Consider the following 19,560-nt stretch of genomic DNA (forward strand, 5'->3'; position numbering starts at 1 on the left):
GGGAATCTAGTATTTCCATAGCTCAAAGCCAAAATAAATTACTTAATTATTCATTTCTCCAGATCTTTTTGGTGTAAAATCTGAAAGTAACTCAAACAACAAAATCTTCCGAATAAATTAGGGCACGTGTTAGAACTGAGAGAAAAAATCACAAGAACAGACTTTCACATGTTTTTCAGAACACCTACAAGTAAGTATCAGTTGGGCGTGGTGGCATCCTGTAAAATATCTTTTGTTAAACAGATGGAAATGAAACTTGTGTGCCATCAGCCTCTTGTGGTGGCATGTTGAGAAGTAGCAAAGCTAGTTAGAAAATAATACACATGTACAGATTTAAGAAATGGACAACGTTTCACTGTAGATGTTTATTCTACTTATCGTAACAAAAACCTGTGAAGTCCCATATTTTAATGTACAGTGATATATTTTGTCATATAAAATACAATTTACAGAAATTTCTATCAAGTAAACCTAAACAAACACACTTGCTTTTTGCATACTTTTATGTATGTCTTTAAATTAGAAACATCTCATTAAGAAAAATCTTACACCATAGTAGATGTTTGCATTTAATACCGCCTCTTTGCATTTTAACATTTTGTCTACAGGTTCAGAATACAGACGATCATTTCAACCAGCAAATCCTTGATGTATAAGGACTTGTAAGACACACCAATGTGAACTGTAAAATCTGTAGTGAGATACATGACATACTTGCTACTTGTAATGTAGACTTCAAGATGCAAATGTTTATAGGAATCTAATTTTACATTTGCAAAACTATTTTATAAAAATATCAAAATATTTCTGCAGCTGTAATTTACGTGGTCAAAATGTAAACCAGCAGAGTTTTCTTTATTTCATTCTTTAGAGTTACATACTTGAAGAATACATGAAAAGTAGCAGAGTAATGTATTTCACAGTGAAAAATTTCCCTCTTGAATCACATTAAGTATTACCAATCTTCTTTTCAAACTTAATGCAGTTTTATACCTTTTTCAGTGGACAGTCTTATATACACTACCAGCATAAGCAGGGTCTGACAACAGTGACACTTTTTTTTTTTTTTTTTTTTTTTTTTCAGGAGCAAAACACTTTTAGACTGGAAAGTACAGGAAAATGGAGACATTTCTTAAATTTCCAGCAAAGTTCTGCCGAAAGAAAACCCAAGAAATGCTCCACATAATTAATTTCAATCGAAGAAATAAATTCAATGGCCCATTTAATAAACTTATTTTATTTAACAAACTTCTTTTTCTTTCCTTTGGTATACCAATTCATTTGTAGTCTTAGCTCTTTGCCAATAGATGTCTGATTTTTTAATTTTTTTGCTGGTTATAAAGGTGCTACTTTTATATACTCTTTAATTGCAGGTTTGTAAAACTGTGAAATTAAAAACCCCTCATCCACATGAAAAACTAGGTACGGTTTGTTTCGTTGTTGTACACTTAGATGGATTTCAAAACACAAAATACCTGTATATAAAAAGGAAGATAGTGCACTTTAAGCTTATAACATTCCGTTTTCAAATCCTCCATCCAATAATCAGTAACACTGTTCTTCTGCAGCCTTCTCCTAAATACGCATGACCCTTCCATTGTAAAATAAACAAGACAGCAATATTTGACTCCTTTTTTAAAGCGTGTGCTGTAGGAACAACTTTGACACCAAAATATCACATACATGAGATGTAAAGGTATGGCTCCTAAGGTCTTGATTAAATTCTCTTATAAAATTACAATTCAAGTTACTGGAAAACATAACTTTATAATTTTAAAAAGCAATATGCTCTTCTTAGACTTTTTCCATTTCTGTACTGTAAATGGAAATTTTAAGATAAAGATGCAAGTAGAAAAAACAAAATCTCAGAACAGGTAACGCTGTGAATTTTTATAAGAAAAACATTATGCACAAAATGCAGCAAGTGAAAGTCCAGTATGTTCTTGCCTTTTACCTACTTGAATATTTTCATTCACAGTTGTTCAAAAATTGCTAATTTGTCAGTACATTTTGTAAGGCTAGATTTACAACAGCATTTTTGTAAAGGTGAGAATATACAGTATATACAGAAGACATTGACTCAGTCCTTGCAGTGTTGTATATTATCTATGGGAAATATAACAGCAGTTATAGTTCTATGACTGATTAGTGGAAGATGAAGCTTCTGCTTCTGTTGGTTTCTGACCTTCCTTAGGTGTTTCTGGCTTCATCTCTTTACTGATCTCCCTACTTTTACTCCGATCTTTCCGATCTTTTCCTCTTTCACGATCTCGATCTCTGTCTCGATCTCTTTCTTTCTCCCTGCTTCGATCCCGGTCTCGGTCTCTGTCACGATCTCTGTCTCTGCTTCTTGATCGTTCTCTGTCACGTCTCCTGTAGGATTCTCTCTCTCTGGTTCTTGCTCTCTCTCGGTCTCTGTTTCTTTCCCAGTCTTTACCTCGCTCCGAGTCTTTCTCTCTATCTTTGTTCTGGTTTCTGTCTCTGTTTTTATCCCATTCTTTGTCTCTGTGTCTCTCCCAGTCCCTGTCTCTGTTCCAGTTTCTGCCACGGTCTCTTTCCCAAGGTCTGCCATGTTCTCGATCCCTTCGTCTTTCCTCAAAGGGTCTGCTTTGTCGATTATCTGCTTGCTGAGGCTCTGGCTGATCTAAAACCTTGTCTTTATTTCCTCCTTCGTATCTCTCTCTCTGTCTCCCTTCAAATGTCTGGCCTCTAAATTCAAGATTTTTGCCTTCTCGGAAGTCAGATCCTGACCACTGTCCTTCTGACTCAGGCCCTTGCCCAGGAATACCAGAAAGAGGTGCAGACGGCCCAGCTTCCTCCCACATCTCCTTTCTGTGGCCTGGTGGATGACTGGGAAGGTCCAGGAGTGGTCTTGGGGTTGGCTTCATGTTTTGTGGCGACTGACCTTGGAAATGAAATCTGGAAGGGGGAGGTTCGTTTTGTTCTGGAAACATTGGAGGTGTGGCTCCTCTTGGTCCTCCAAACTGAAGCGGAGCTGGACCTCTCTGGTTGGCAAACCTGGGTGGTGGACTCCCTCCTCTCCGTTCTTCAAATGGCTGTGGCAAAAGTCCTCGTGGGCCGGGTATATGGTTTGGAGCCGGACCTCTTTGCCCTTCAAATTGATTTGGGTGAGGCCCTCTTGGTCCCCCAAAATGACTAGGGGCTGGACCTCTAGGCCCTCCGAACTGCGGACCTCCTCTCTGTCCTTTAAACTGAGCTGGTGGGGGTCGCCTTTGACCTCCAAAAGGAAAAGGCGAAGGTCCTCTGTTTCCCATGAACTGAGGTTGATCAGGGCCTTCAAACTGTCCCGGAGGCCTGATCATCTCATTATATTGGGAATCTGAGAATTCCCTTTGTTCCATGTGAGGCTCCCTATGATCTTCAAACTGAGATGGTGACATTCCTCTTGGAACACCGTGATAAGACGGAGCAGGGCCCCTGTTATCACCAAACAGAGACGGTGGTCCATGCTGTGTAGAAAACAAGGAAGGAATGGGACCCTTTTGACTTCCAAATCTTCCAGGGGCAGATCCTCTTTGTCCATCGTTATTTGGAGAACCATGCTCTTCTGAGAACTGTGGCGCTGGGCCTCTAAAATTAGGTCCATGAGGTCCTCCGGGTGCGTTGAGCATCAGTGGTGCTGGAGGTCCTCCTTTCTGCCCAGACAAAGGAAACGGACCTCCAGCTCGGTTCTCCTCAAAGTGCTGTGGGAGAGGTCCACCCTCACCCTGAACTGGTGGAGATTCAGTTTGTTCTACAAATTGATGAGGCTGAGGGTTTCTCTGTTCTTCATATTGCACCGCAGAAAGACCCCTGTCTGGTTCAAAGTGACCAGGTCCCTTTTCCTGAGAAGTAAACATTGGATTTGCCTCATTTGACCAGGATACTTTGTGCATATCTTGCAAAGACTGACCGTCATTAGATGTGGAGAAATTAGGCTGAAAAGACGTACTTGGAGGTGTCGGAAGCAGCACTTTACGTAAAGGCTTGGATGTAGAAGGTTCTGCAGAAACTGCTTGACTCACATTTTCCAAAGTAACTTGAACAGTATTTTCAAATTTGCTATTAGGTGCCTCTTTCTGCAGCACTGCAGGAGCCTTTTCACTGGAAACCCAATTATCACCACCGTAACTAAGCTGAGTAGCAGGAATTAAAGTTTTATCTTCCTTACCAAGTGAAGTCTGCAAAGCGTTTGGAAAACTCGCTTGAGGAATTTCTCTTGTGGATATCTCATTCTGTGCTGCCTGTGGCTTTATTCGAGACTCGGTGCCGTCATTAGTTTCTGTTGCCATTCTTCTGGCTTGTCGAGGGTCTCTATTCTGCCGTGGGTCAGAGATCTGGTTTAAAACTTGTGCTTGCTGATTGGAAGATGAAGGTAAATCTACTTTTTGCGCAGCCTGTTGGTCCTGATGGAACAATTCAGTCTTTAGTAGGGAAGATTTTGGTGGAGGTGACATTAAAGCATCAGACACTGAAAAATGAGCCATTGAAACACCAACAGCTGCTCGTTGTTGTCTGAGGGCTTCCTCTTGCTCCTCTAGTTGTCGTTTCTGCTCTTCTATTTGTTTGTTTAATTCTTCTAACATTTTTTGCTGTTCCACCAAGGATGAAGATGCAGATAAATCTGGCACATATGAAGCAGGCGTTTCCACAGAAGTGTTTTTAGTATCTGTATACATTTTGTTAGGTAAATCATCAACAGTAACTTTTGCTTCTTCCAAGATAGTTTCATCTTCCGGATCATAGGCCTCATCCTCTAGTTCTATTGTGTTACTGGGCTTCTCCACACTATACAGTTTTTCGCTTTCACCAGTCTGCATTTCAAAAGCTTTCTCTGGATCATATTCTTCTTCGGGATCATATGGCCTGTCATCCTCCTCATCTTCTATAGCTTTGTCTTTTGACATCTGTCCGAACTGTTGTACAATGGGATCTAGCAAAGGAACAGCTGACACACCTCCATCCACAGCTGCTTGAGCTTCCTGATTTGAAGACTGGACAGTTTCAGTCTCTTTAGCAAGAGGTTCAAAAGTCTTCTTTTTACCAAAAAGTGTCTGGAGGATGTGCTCAAGAGGTGTGGCAGTTTTTGAGGATGAAGAATGTGTAGCAGTAGCACTTGTAGAAGCAGTAGCTGAAACTGGTGGTGTTACAGTACTTGTGGTTCCACTCTTAATCGAGGACAGTATTTTTAATACTGAAGGTGTAACTGATGAGGTTTCTGGAACGGGAAGTGGGGGTGGAGGTGGAGGAGATCCAGGTGGTGTTGTACTTACAGCTGAATCTCCTGAATACAGTGTGTATTTTGGAGTTTTCTTTTCTTGTGAAGAAGCTGCTGGCCCCTTAGAGTACAGCGATGTTTCTGTTTCCTCTTGCACCTGAATTCGGCTGCGCTTTTCCTCTATTTTGTCTGTATCCGTGCTAGTAGCAAGACGCTTCCCTTTCTGACAGATAACCAATCCAAGAATTAAATTCGGACGTGAAGACTCCAGACCTGAAAGGAAACACAAAGATTGTATATGTAAAAAACTACTATTTTTTATCTGTGTTTTCAATAGGAACTTATCATTTTATATAATGGCAGCTATGAGAGTCATAACAGTAACAGTTCTTCTAAATTTCACGCAGTGACATTAATCCATAAGCATATGTATCTATATTTATTTACTATTTATATAAATTTGTATACAGTAACTAAAAAATATTTTAATTCTTTCCCTTGATATTCTTTAATAATGCAGTAACAGGTATGATTACTGAAAGATGTCCTTGCAAATGTCTCTAATGTTCAAAAATTAAAGTTTTCCTATTTTTGTATTATTACTTTCTACTTATTGTTGTCCACTTTCCCCCCAATCAAATATTGCCTTTCAAAATACTTTGCAAATACCTTATATACACAGAGATACTGATAAGTGAGAAAACCTGGACAAGCAATCTAACTTTCTGTTAGATTAACAGAAATTAGGCTAAACTGGAATTGAAGAACCAGAAATAAAGAGAAAAAAACTAATGCTATTAAAACAAACAAACAAACAAACAGCAACAACAAAATACAAACACTTCACTTTCTGTTACAAAGAAAGCATAAGGCATTGTTAAACTTAATAATTACATTTCTGTTCTAATCTGTGCTAAAATACCGGACTGACATTTACACCATTCCATCAAGGTGACTTTTAACACTGTTGTAGAATTGAGTTTGATGCCACAGACCCTTCCCTAAGTAAGAAATGTGAGCAGAATTACTCCATTGTGAAAGCTTCAGGCTTGAATCCCTGGAGAAGCATTCCCAGAAATGACCAGAAAGTTTCCCATAAAGAGGAAAAATGCAAACAGCTGAAGGTCCGTTTCACATTATTGTATTCCTTCCTTGTACATTCACATTTCCCACAGGCACTCGTGGAAGACAAATACAACCAGAATAAAGAGCAGGGAGTAAACCCTTTAACATACAGTCAGTGGCAAATGTAGAAAAAACATATAAAGAGAGGATTTTAACTTCTGGATTTAGTGACTTGAAATCCTCATTTGGGAGCCCTATTAATATTTGCATCCAGCTAGGAACCAGGAATATAGAAACGAAACTAACGGCAAAGTAAGAGATTTACCGTGGTTATATGATGAGGACTCGAAAACCTACACTGTCCCTTATATTCATGACCCTTAAGTAAGAGATTAAAAGAAGTGTAATATATGAATTTATGTATATCTTTATTTTCTTACTAAACAAAACCAACTGCTCACTAAGGAACAACTTATAAATAACTAATTTTTGCCACTGAAAACTTCTTGATACCAGCAAAAACCCAAACTTCCCATAGTTGCAGATAAATTCTATTTGCCATTACCAGTCATAAGTATGAACCTTTGCTGAAACAACTGAATTCAAAGTTTTAAGGGGGCTCCTAAATTTACTATCTGATGAGAAAATTACATCAGCTGTTTTTATTTGTATAGCTGAAATTATATTCACGTACGCTAAGAAAGAATTAAATGGGGTAAGCCTATTTCTTAAGTTAAATGTGAGGTTTCCACAGCAAGAGGATTATAACCAGGTAAGTCAAGACGATGACTTCTTCAACAAAGCTTCATTAAGCATAAATATTTCATTAAGCAGTAACCTGCCTAAATTCTGAAATTCTGTGTTCTTCTGACTGTGACTGGTAATAGTACAGCACATCTGTTTTAGCCACATAATGGAGAGAGCAGCAAAATCTGGTTACTCACTAGAAGGTCTTTGCAAAAAGACAGAAAAAATTGAGGCCAATGCAAAATCTACTTGAGGTTTCCTATCAGAAGCAGCTCTCATTTTAAGTATTTTGAAAAAAAAATAACACTGAAATTTGATTGAATGCATTCTAGTTCCACAGCTGATTTCAGATTACTTCAAAGTTCAGTGTTTGAGTTTTACATAGTTCTGTGGTTGAGAGGATGTTGGACATGCTGGTTTAAATAAACTTCTATTTTTCATTTAGTAGCACATATTATTTCCTACTTGTACATTTAAAACTCAGTGCCAAGTTTTTTCCTCCAGATATAGTATTTCAGTATTTTGTGTTGCCAATTTTCACTTTCTTCCATGGTTAGAAATATATATATATATACACACACAAATTATAAATGCATCAAGAAAATGACCTAGCTATACTAACCAAAACTAAGACTTGCTTATAATTTAGTTTGCTTATAATTTTATACAGATTGCCCTTGTGACAGGGCAGGGACGGCAAGATGTACAACAAAAGGAGGCAGGACAGGAACTAAACAAGTAATTATCTTTGGTGAATCTAAGATTATTTGGAAAGGATCAAAAATCCTTGATTCACCCAATTAAAAACTCCTTTCAACCCATTGCCTAAAAGCAATCCTAGCAATTCTGATCACTATAGTTTACTACCCCAGATGAAGTTACATTAATACATAACATCAGGGCATAGCTCAAAAGACAGCTTACTTGGGAAGACTGTGTACACTCTGAAGAGACTCAATAGTTAGGTATGATTCACTCTGAGTGACTGCTTTACATTTTTTCTTTATCAGCATGTGAGTAATGACTCCACATTTGGTCAGCATCAACCCATGCAGAGTATCTCTCAAATCTGTGTTCACCCTAAAACTCCTCATAAGCATTCACTGTTCTTCTATCTTTAATGTATTGGTTATCTGCTCTTCTGCAGAGACCTGTGATTTATCCAACTAGTCACAACATGCATCTCAAACACTGAATAATTGAAACGAGCAGGTTTCAAAAATCTATTGGACTGTGTATCTAAAATTAACAGCAAAAAGGTAAAAAATCAGTTCTGAATCCCTGTAAGAGACAGAGATCATCGCTAATAAAAACAGAGTAAAACTTAAACACACATTCAAGATAAATTCCAAAGCTAAATTAACAACGGTTGTAACTGAATCTGTTTACTTTGGTCAGAGAAAAAATCCATTAAATTTTTACATTTTGATACTGTAATTTTCAACAGATGCCTAACCCAGTTTCTAAACTCATTCAATCCAAAGCGATCACACAGTAAGTGCTTCTTTTAGATGGAAATATACAGCCAGACCAGCACTTCAAAGCTCAGTCCCATTCTATTTCCATATCCATAAATAGGTTTCAATATCCATAAATAGGTTAAGTGCCTAATTTTAGGTAATAACTAAATGAAAATGTTGGCTGCAGTCTCCAACTATTGCTCAATAACTATCTTCCAAAAGCAAGCATTTTAAGTGCTGCAAGCTATGTTAGTAGCTTTTGATGCTAATTTATTTATAAAATATTGTTAAATGCATTCTGCATTTGAAGACCACGATGGTTTTATCAAGTTACATCCTGTAATTAAATCTATTTAAACAAGATATATTAAATATTACTATGGGATTAATATATTTTTTTCGTTAAATACGTTTTTTTTCATGAAATCAGTTTTGCAGTATTGATCTACATAATGGCCACATATTGTCCCTACCATCTGCAGCTGCTAGGAAGTTAACTGTACCACTAAGGATACATCCCTAATTTCTGTACACTGATGGCAAAACTTAGGGAACAGACCTATGCCATACTTTTAACTGCAGAGACCAATACAAGCAAATCTGTAATCATTATCAACACGCCGTTTAAATACTTGTCCCAGTTAATTGTGAAAGCATGACTGAAAACTATCAAGTTGGTGTATCTCGATTCAGTGATAGAGATCACTCCCACCGCTGTAACACTGCCGCACATTACGGTACATTTGCTGAATGGGAGTGGCTGACATCAAAAATATGTTGTTCTACTACTGCTGCTTTCCATACTGGTATGAGTACTCTAAATAGCTTGAAGAGATTTCATGCCTTCATACTTAAAAACACTTCCAAGCTTAAACTAATGGAAGAGATACTGCGGCATGCCCTCTGCTGATACACTTTTTAAATTAAAATTCTTCTATTTTAAATATGTATGGTACCAGATACATTTCCAACATTGCCAATAAATCTCTCCATAAGTGCGTCTTCCTATTGCTAATAATGACTGATTATACCTTTTCATTTTTTTTTCAGTGTTTTCAGATCTACAGATGAAAGTGCTAAATAGTGTTGTGTGTATGTGAAACGAGACAAACAAATTCACATACAGTAAACTACCAGAAAAAAAAAAACAATGCTGAACATCCCACCAACAGATAATATCTGGTAATAAATATCTGAGGTGGTTTAAGTGAATAAATGTGAATATCCTTCCATGTTCCTCTATATTTGTATCACCCATGACAAAGTTTTGTAGATCTTCTAGGCACTACAGCAGGTCAGAGGTCCTCAGTTGTGTTCCAAATCCAGTCCATCAGAAAACAGGAGAGATTCATAATCCGTATGCACCTGATGGAGCTGGTTGATACAGCTGGAATATCTTCCAACTAGGATTTCTGGAGTGATGGGATTATTGTCCTCTTCCCTCCTCCCGCCCCCAGTCATATTTCTCAAAGTATCTTACACTGTCATGTTTTTTGAGTACTTGCTAAACTCTATTTGAAGGTACACAAATTTAAGGAGACAATGACCACTTTCCAAAAAATATCTTTATTGGGTATAAAAAACAGTAAATTCCATCAGATGTCAGTACCAAGTATGTATTACAAGTCTTTTACGCTGCGGTATTAATACATTCAAACACACACACGCACATAAGTAAACCAGCTTACCTGATTTTTTCCCCATATTCTCAGCTTGGTTTTCAGAATATGAACACAGCTTAGCACAACTGTGAGATAAAGACTTTCACAAAGGTTTCCAAGAAGAGTGTAGTGTAAGTGGGTCTTCCATTAATCTTTCAGATCGTATGGCCTCTCTGCCTTTGGAATTTTGCATCTATTTCTTTAATTCACTTTGTATTTCAATTCGAAAATCTGACTCATAAAATTTGCCTCCACAGACAATGCCTGCAAGTGTTTATACCTATGTTTCTTCTGGGCAATTACCTCCAGTTTTGAAAGAACTTTTCCTATTTACATTTTGTAAAAACCAGCCTGACATTCCTCATTTCTATACTAAAAAGTCTGTCTACTTTTGCCAGGCCTCCACTTTAAAAGCTTCATTTGAAATGAAATCCACAACAGAAATATAAAAGATAATGTACAAGGACAGCCTATGTTTGCTCAAGAATGCAAGGAGGGGAAGATCACTTAAATGCTTCCCTAGAGCAGGTTAAAAGCACAGCGGAAGACTGCAGACGTAGCCAATTCAATGGCAAACTCATTCTTATATGCTACTGTCCAGAAAGGAATGTAGTTCATTTATTCGGGCTGGAAAATCTAGCCCACAGTTTAGGACTCCGTCTGCCTCCCTGTGCCAAGTGTTAACACTTACATGTTCTTGTTTTTTGGTTATGAAACAGGAATAATAGTTTTTGCCTACTTTTCAAGAACTGGGTAAATTAAAGACTACCAGGTGCTTACATTCAGCTTATAGAGACTACATGATGACTTGAGGTAGCAACAAGCCTGCCTTTTTAGCTGTAGCCTGAAAACAATGACGTAGACTGTGCACTGTTCAGGGATGGATAAGACAGGCTCAGAGTGTATGAGAAAAATCTTGTCCAAGAACACAAAGCAAGCGCCCTTTGCAATTTCATGCAGGAAAGAAGAGTATTTTCCTAGCATTACATTCCTTGTTGGTGGTGCTTTTTTGTTATTGTTTTTTAAGTTGCATGCCATTAACATGTGAAAACCTGGCCAGGCAGAACACACATCTGTTTATGAATATAAACCCTGAGAATGCTTTATTGAGTTTAGTCCTAAACTTGTATTTGGGTAGTAGAGGACAGTCAGCTTGTCAGAAAGGTCAGCTCCTTACGTGTTTTAATGTGTAATTATTTTGCACTGTTTAGTATTTTGCAAACCGTCCTTACAACAATGAAGTTTTGCCTTCATTGTAACCTGTAGCTCTTAAGCTCCTCAACCTGTTACTCTATATGAAAAAAGGTACTTATTTGGAAACTAAGCATATGCACCGCCTCCATCCTCAGATGAAGATGACTTCAAATTTTGTAATATAAAGGTGTTTCACGTCTGAATTCATTCTCATTTCTTCTGTTTCCATGTTCAACGCACAAAGATGGAGCAAATTCAAGCCATACATTACTGCTGATAACTAACTAAAAATAGAAGATTGTAATATATACCAACCTATACCACCTACTGTCTGCCACCTACGCAAAAGGAATTTGCCTACTCCCAGGCAAAACCAATGTTCTGAAGTCAGGGATTTGTCTGGAACTCGATCCAGGTAGCACAGAATATTTCAGACCCCGTGTACATGCATATTGCATGCACAGCGTAATACATACCATGAGATAACAACAACGTAGTGAAACCATAAACGTTACCTTTGTCTTCACAGATTTCTTGACTGCTCCGTGGGATAAGAGTCTCCTATGTGATATAAGGGACAGCACATGGCTTGTAGGGACCTAAAACTTGGTGGATTTATGGGTTGTTGAAAGTAGGGTCGGTATAATGTTCTGGTAATGTTTGCTTGTTTGTCTCAATATAGTGGCTGTTCTATGTACTCCATTTTATGGGTAAACAAATCCTCCTAACAGCAGATATTTATCTTGTTGGAAAGGCTATGTGAGTTTCAGACCATGTCACCTTGAGATGATTGACTTTGCAATTTTTTCCTATATGCATACTTTTAAAATGTTTTTATAAAATTATATTTTTTTAATTATGCTTACATTAAACATTCAAAACCAATTGGACTCTGATTTACTCGTTTTGTAATTTTACCTAGCAGTTAACCTCCCCTAAATTTTGTGCTTACCTGGTCCCTCAAAGGGCAAGAGTTTGGAAGGAATTGGGTCCTTAGAACTCAGTGGGATCAGGTAGAGATCCTTGACATGTCTGTTGTTATTAGCTACAACACCAAAACGACCACGACTGCTAAAATAGGAGTAGAGAGAGATATAGGCAACTTCTTCTTCTTCTGTGGCAGGATGGAAACGAATCAAACACAATTCCTGAAATACAAAAGCAAAGTGGAAAAATTCAACGTGTAACGTATCAGCAAATAAAATCATAAAAGTACTCAACTATTTTTTTCCAACATAATACTCAAGGTTTAAGAATATATTGTCATTCAATTGGTAATATTAAATCAGAATTAATTTTGTCATTTTCAGAAATACCAACTATTTACGTATCTCACATCAAGCTACACCTCTTTAGGTTCAGAATATTCCAATAATTATGAAAGAACTGGAAAATTCTTAGATAATGTTTGCATACTGTGCTTCATTTTTACTAAATCCATAAGGGTTTAAGTAGTAAAACTTATTACATACACTTACTAATAATTTCCTAGTCTTTTAAATTAAATTTAATTTAATTTTCCTAGACTTTTAGGAAAAGTCTAGGAAAGACTTTAGAAATTTAATTTAAATTTCCTAGACTTTTTCCTAGTCTTATTGAATTTCTATCTTCAGTAACTGAATAAATAGATGGTTTATATTCAATCATTAAAAAACAATAGGTTGTATGAATGTTTAACTACTACACAGGGGAAAGACGATTGGCAGCTCAACAGGCAAACCAGTTTCTTCAATAAATCAAAAATTTCAATGGAATAAGTGGTAGCAGTAGTTTTCTAGGTATGATCAACATCAATATAAATTAGTAAAAAGGAAATTCTATCAAAAGCTGCTGTATGTTTCTTCCTGGTTTTCCAAAGGATTTTAAGTAAATACCTTAGAAAGTGAAGATTTGAGTTTGCCAACATAATCCCAGACTGTCTTCGGTGAGATCCTCCCACCAATATGAATCGTGTCTGGTAAATCCTAAACAAGAAGCATTACATGGTCGTATAAGAAAAGGAAAGAGAGGCTATAGTTTCGAACCAGCACAGATTGCCCCATCCCAGTAGCTTAGGCGATAATGCAGTACTATATTTTACTAAACTTGCACGTATACATTCCTAATTTCAGATGGGCTATTTCCAAAATGCAAGGCGTTCATTATAGCATATTACTGGAAGGCTGGCAGTACACACAAAACAGAAAAAGCACTGCCTGACGAAGATAGCAGTGGAAGGTCAAATACTTTTGTATGCCTATCAGCCGATTATATTTGTTAGCTTTGCTTTTACAGGGAACCTGTTATATGTAGTATAGCTTTTATCTACACTTTCAATTTATCTGAAATTTTTGCACCCATATGAATTCTAGTTAGCTTCCTGTCATGATGACATGAAACCTATTTTAGCAAAAGCAACAAGAGAGCCACCAACCCTCCTAAGAAAAGACCTAAACCACACGCCTGAAACCCCCAGTCACAACAAATACACTTCTTCAGAGAAGTTAAATAACTGCTCAGTTGTTTCATCACAAGCTGTCATACTACCTAATTAGTTGAATGTACACCCTCCCAAAATATAAAAGCAGTTGCATCAAAGTTAATCAAAGGATGATATTTTTAATAAATGGCCAAACTTTTCTAATAGATCACATCAGTGATCCATCTGTTTGTGAGCAGAACAAGGCATCTATTTCAAAACACTTGCTCTAGAACTTCTCGTCAAAAACTGATCTTGAAATCAAGCTATTATTCTATGTTAGATACTAACATATATATAAACATATTAACAGACATGAGAATTCTTCACAAATAATGAGGAATTTTTTTTAAAAGGCTCTCTCTCCTTCCCCCCGCCTCGGGCTACTGTTCCTATTACTAAAGGAGATTACTAAAGGGATGCAATTTTTTTTTGTTACACTTCCAATATAACAACATACGCAGTGACCCCAGCCTTTCTAACAACAGGAACTGCAATATATTCTAAACGCATAAACGTGTCAGTGCTAACCTCACTAAGATAATCAAAGCACCCGGAGACAGGATATGCTTTAGTGACAAATTTGGCCACACTCTGCATATTAATAAATCCTTTCCAAATGGTGTTGAGGCGAGAGAGGAAGAGAGAAGTATCGCCGTCTTGAGGTGAGCGTGGCTCGGCAACACTGCAAAACAAATCCAAAAGAGAAACGTTATAGAGCACAGTAAGAACGCTTCCTTCTTCTTCTTTTCTTCCCTCCTCTAATTGATCAATTACTTTATTATAAAAAAGCAAATAACAGAAGCCTTATTAAAGCTTTGTTAATGTTTTCCACTTTCATCCAATATAGGATGAAAGTCTGGAGCAGCTTTAAACCAACCCTCACAAACACTTAATATATTTGAATGCACGTGCAGATTTAAAGTCAAATATCTTGCAAGTTTTATTTATCTGTTAAAACACATTGAAGAATTTTTGCTGTCAATATATACTGATGCTCTGAAAATTTTACCAACTAGAGAAGGTAAACAAGGAGATGATGAATTAAAAATTTAAAGTTCAGGTAATCGGATTTAAAGTTGAACATGCCTTTTGATTATTGGCAGGGGAGGGTAAGAAGCAAAGGGGGACAAACAAACTGAACATAGCGAGACTAAAGATTCAGTGGCTTAGCTTACTATTAAATATACACACCTGATATTGGGTGACTGATGAACAGCTAAGTATCTTGGATCTGGTGAGGACGATGGTTTTGTCAATATTGATTTGGGGACAGTCATAACTGGTTTTGACATTTCCTGCTTTGTCTCCCCTGTTGAAACTTTATCAGATGCAGTACCAGAGCGCAGGGCTGTCGTCGTAGTACCAGAGGAACCGCTCATTGCTGTTCTAGGGTCTCGGCCAGAAACTGTTACAGTTGTGACAACTGCACCAGTGCAAGAGGCAGGAAAAGTCGAAGGTTCTTCAGATGAAGAATCTGTGTTGTTATGGCCTTGGGTTGTAGGAATGTAAGTTCTTTCTAAGCTCGACTGGGAAACTGCTTCTGCTGCAGGTCCAACTTCGGTTTCCTCTGTGTTTTCAGAGGCTGCCTCTTTAGCAGGCTCCGCTGCTGCTGATGGTGCAGAACTTTCATATTTCGGCTGAACTTCTGGTTTAGATTTTGACTCTGCTTTTTTAGCAGAAGCCATTAATTTTATCTTCTTCGGTGGTAGTTCATCTTCAGATGCTGAAATCTGACCTACAAAATTAATTTTCAAGTGTTTTTGATTACTGTTTAACAATGAAAAGGTCTGAAGAGAAAAACAAGTAAGCAAGCAATGCTCTTAACAATTCTTTTACTTCAGACTATGTCAACACTGTAGATACCTGTACAGATTTTGCAGTTCAGGTCAAAAAGATGGGCTCGATGTTGATTTGTTGTATCCTTCAACATACTGCTAAAAACGTCTAGAGAAGGAGCACTATTTACATTTTGTACAGCTCGGGTTGACTCCTGCTGCTCCTGGAAGTGAATGAACACAGAAAACATTCTGGTTGATTGCTAAATTCAATCATAAAAAAATACTTTTGAAACCGTTAATTACAGTTCTTTAAAAAGATATTAAGGGCTGTGCAGAACTACTGCTCTGAGCAGCACTTATAAAAAGATGGAATTTTGAAATATTCTTCCCCTTTTGTCGTTTGTTCAAGAATATCATGTCAAACAGAGTTCTCAAATAGTATTTGTCCTCATTTCATTTCATGTAATTCTGAAGTAGATACTATCACATTAACTGCTTCCTGAGAATACGGAATTGTAATACTGATTACATTTTTGGGGGGGAAAACAATTGGCTAAGATTTTGCTGTAAACTGAGACAAAGGTCTGAAAAACACGCATCATCTGATATTTTAGAAGCACATGCAATATATGCCTGATACTAGGCTGTTACATTCCTTCAAACCAAAAGGAAAATGCTCATAGCACACCTACTAGGTGATATTCTTACAGCTCATTGAAACAACCTGCATTTCTGATACAAAATTTGAGGCTCTAGTTAGCATTTATTTCCCTTGGCACCTCCACGCTAAAGCAATAGCTAATACTTACATCAGAATCAGACACCGGGGGAGAATCTTCCATATTTACATCTGGCACTTGTTCCCGTTTTACAGCTGCTTTCTTGATCTCGTGTGATTTGGTTCTTGACTCTAACATCTGAGAGAAACAAAAACACTTTAGTAAGAAGTCTGCATACTGATTTTATAATTTTATTTTGTATTTTCTTATCAGTTGGCTAGTGGAAGAGAAAAAGCTTACGTTATTCATATTTCATTAGGAAGAAAACCATATATGAATTATGGGTGGTAAGGGCTGGTGAAGTTACTGTTAGTTCATATCTAAGGACACACTGGAGAATTGTATTGCTTACCGCTTTGGCTGGTTTCTCTTTCCATACAGACAGTTCTTTAGATAAAAGTTCTTCGGGTTTCATTCTCACTAGTTTTGACAGTGAGATCTCTTCACGAAGAACACGATGAAAAAGTCCCTAAAAAAACAAACCACACTTTGTTGCCATGCTGAATAGCTTAAGCAACTAACATGATTTGCAGTACTGGACTGTCAAAACCCTTTCAGGTTTCTTAATTCCCTATTAAAAATGTAAGTTAATCTTAAGAAAACTTAGAATGGTGCAGCAACCAGAAACTAATGATGAAATCATCATGAAGTATGAATTTTCCACATTACCATAAAATATACTATCAATTCAACTGAACAGGAATTTCGAGAGATTAAATGCCACTCCTGTTTCTTATCTATAGTAGATTTTTTAAAAAAAAATTATGTTGTCTAGTCACTATTTCCATCTGCACCAGCTTCTTTTTCCTTTAAAAGATAAATTATCATGTACACAAGTAGTATCCCATATAAACTACAGAACGTCACAGAAGAAAACATTTTTTTTTTTCTAAGAATGCCATTCAATAAACAAATATTTCACTACAAAGGCCAATCTTAATAAATACACGCGATCCAACTGGACTATTTAATATTTGAATGGCTTTAAAACAATTTTTTATAGCATAATTCATAAGTCTCTCTCTTGAAACTACACATTGAGGATAGATTTTGATGTATTATTTAAAAAACAGAATATATTTCAGTACGTTTACTGTATAAGTAAATTCCAAACCTGATTTTTTGGGTCCTTGAGATTGAACATGATGCTACGGTATTTACTCTTGTATCGGTTGTCCGTAACTTGAAACAAATTAAACATCTCCTTTTCAATATTGAGTGCTACTTTCCCGACTTCACTCTCTGTCATGACCAGATCATCACTATCATTGACTCTGTTAAAAACAAGAAAGGGTATGCGCATTTACGTTAGGCACGAATTCTTCAGGCAGCATTCATAAAAACTAAATTTTCAGAGGAAGGAGTTAACCACGCTTTTATTCAGTCAGTGAGGACTTCCTTAAAACACATTTCAAAGCCAAAGTCTATCTCAGGACCTCAAAATGTCAACTATGGCAACCTTTTGCTACTGTCTACAGAAGACCACGGAAGACAGCCTTAACGAACTCAAGTCAGGTCGGTCCTTACAAATACTCCTACTCATGACACTGTAATTAGTTTTTTGTTGTTGTTTTTTGTCAGGAGCTAGTGAGGGAGCTAAAACACTTCAGTTTTAATCTTGACCCTCCACTGTGAACAGCATTTCTACTTCAGAGACACTACCAGAGCACAGTGGCCTAAGCCTTGACAGCTGACAAGAGCTTTAATATTTGTGGGACAATGTTTCAGCTTTTTTTTTAAAAAAAAAAAAAAAAAAAAAAAGAAATACAGTTGCTAACTTTGGGAGAAGAAGGAACCTCTGCCTCAGCAAGCCCTACACTATGCTTCGTACAACCCCTACATCTCCAAACACCACCATTGCCAGATATCAGCTTCAGGTCACCTGCATTATAAACATTTCTATGTTGTGATTTAATTCTTCAACTGTCATTGTCTCTCACTACAAATGGGATAGTGACGTTTTTTTAAAGGCTTTTTCACATGCCCAATTATTTGACATCAGATTTTTTATTTTTAATAAAGCTCTAATGCTAAAAATACTTGTAGTAATTTCTAGCACAAATTAAATCCCTTAGTATCACTTAGCAAGAAAGAAACAAAGCTCTGCAGGCTAACCCTTTGCTTCTAGTTGTAGCTTCCTATATAAAATAAGTGCTTTGAATTCCCACCCACCTCTTCCATAAAATTTCTTTTAGGGACCGACGAATATTTTGTCGAATCTGTGAGTTGGGCTGCGACTGGATAGGGCTAGCTTGTGTTTTTGCTTGACTACTTCCAGATGCAGTAGAAACGGAAGACAGCGAAGGCCTTTTGAGTCCTCCAGCCAAACTGGATGCAGCTGGTTTTTTGGAAACTGGCGAGTCATGAGAAAAAGCTGCTTGTTTTGAAGGAACGCCGCCTGTTGAAGTCCATGGTTTCTTGGGAATTACACCTTTGAAACTCCCAGCAGGTTTCAGTGTCTGCTTCATTAGTGATGTGCTAGAGAAGGATGGGGACTTCTTTGTTGGAAGATTTTTAGTGAGGGAAGATGCATGTTTCTCCACCATAGATGCTGAAGCAATAGCTTTCTTTGATGCCCCTATAAACTCTGTCGCTTTATCTTCGTTTCTCTTCTCTTCCTTTTGAGCTGTTAAAACAAAGAAGAAAATGCAGTATTAAATACTTAACATTGTAACTTCCTGTTTACGAAGACCAGTTGTCAACCTATAAGGAAGTCTGTGAAATACCTCTGGAGAACTACCAAGTATATAATTTAAGCCGTTCATTTTAAAGCCTTTTTAAAAAATGTGTAAAAGTTGACTTTTTTAAGAAGAAATTTGCCTTTGATCCTGCAGAGAGCACTTCTCAGAGACTGTCTGAAGAGTTTAAAAGAGTTGCATTTTGGTTGTAAAGGTTGAAAATCTTAGTCACAAGCTATGCAAGAAATTTGAAAAAAAAAAAAGACACCACCTTCAAAGATTCCTGAGTTGGACTTCATGATTAAGCTTCAAAAAAAAAAAACAAAAACAAAAACACATTTTCACAAAGTCTTTAAAAAAAAAAAGCAACACAACCCATATCTCACATTTAAGCAGAAATCCTCACTCCAAACTTTCTACTTTAAGGAGCAAGCAAAGAGAGTCAAGTTAAACAACAAATCAATTGCTTAAAATTTTAAACGTACATTCAAGCCATTTGGTTGCTAGTATGAGTATCAC

The 19,560-nt window shown here is 37.0% G+C and overlaps 1 protein-coding gene across 1 annotated transcript in view; it reads right to left on the minus strand.

Moving 5' to 3' along the window:
* Nucleotides 1–354: 354 nt before the first annotated feature.
* The window catches only part of LOC311215459 (death-inducer obliterator 1-like), a 53,083-nt gene continuing 33,877 nt past the window's right edge, over nucleotides 355–19,560 (minus strand). Inside the window, exons 8-17 of the mRNA XM_084296612.1 lie at nucleotides 18,536–18,989; nucleotides 17,478–17,637; nucleotides 16,716–16,832; nucleotides 16,394–16,501; nucleotides 15,670–15,805; nucleotides 14,998–15,541; nucleotides 14,335–14,488; nucleotides 13,220–13,309; nucleotides 12,298–12,493; nucleotides 355–5,491 (exon numbers count right to left, since the gene is read on the minus strand). Coding sequence (XP_084152738.1) covers nucleotides 2,136–5,491; nucleotides 12,298–12,493; nucleotides 13,220–13,309; nucleotides 14,335–14,488; nucleotides 14,998–15,541; nucleotides 15,670–15,805; nucleotides 16,394–16,501; nucleotides 16,716–16,832; nucleotides 17,478–17,637; nucleotides 18,536–18,989 — 5,315 coding nt within the window. The 3' untranslated portion in view covers nucleotides 355–2,135. The remainder of the gene's footprint in view (nucleotides 5,492–12,297; nucleotides 12,494–13,219; nucleotides 13,310–14,334; nucleotides 14,489–14,997; nucleotides 15,542–15,669; nucleotides 15,806–16,393; nucleotides 16,502–16,715; nucleotides 16,833–17,477; nucleotides 17,638–18,535; nucleotides 18,990–19,560) is intronic.

The sequence above is a fragment of the Netta rufina genome, assembly GCF_964035555.1.
Source record: "Netta rufina genome assembly, chromosome: 16".
Lineage (NCBI taxonomy): Eukaryota > Metazoa > Chordata > Aves > Anseriformes > Anatidae > Netta > Netta rufina.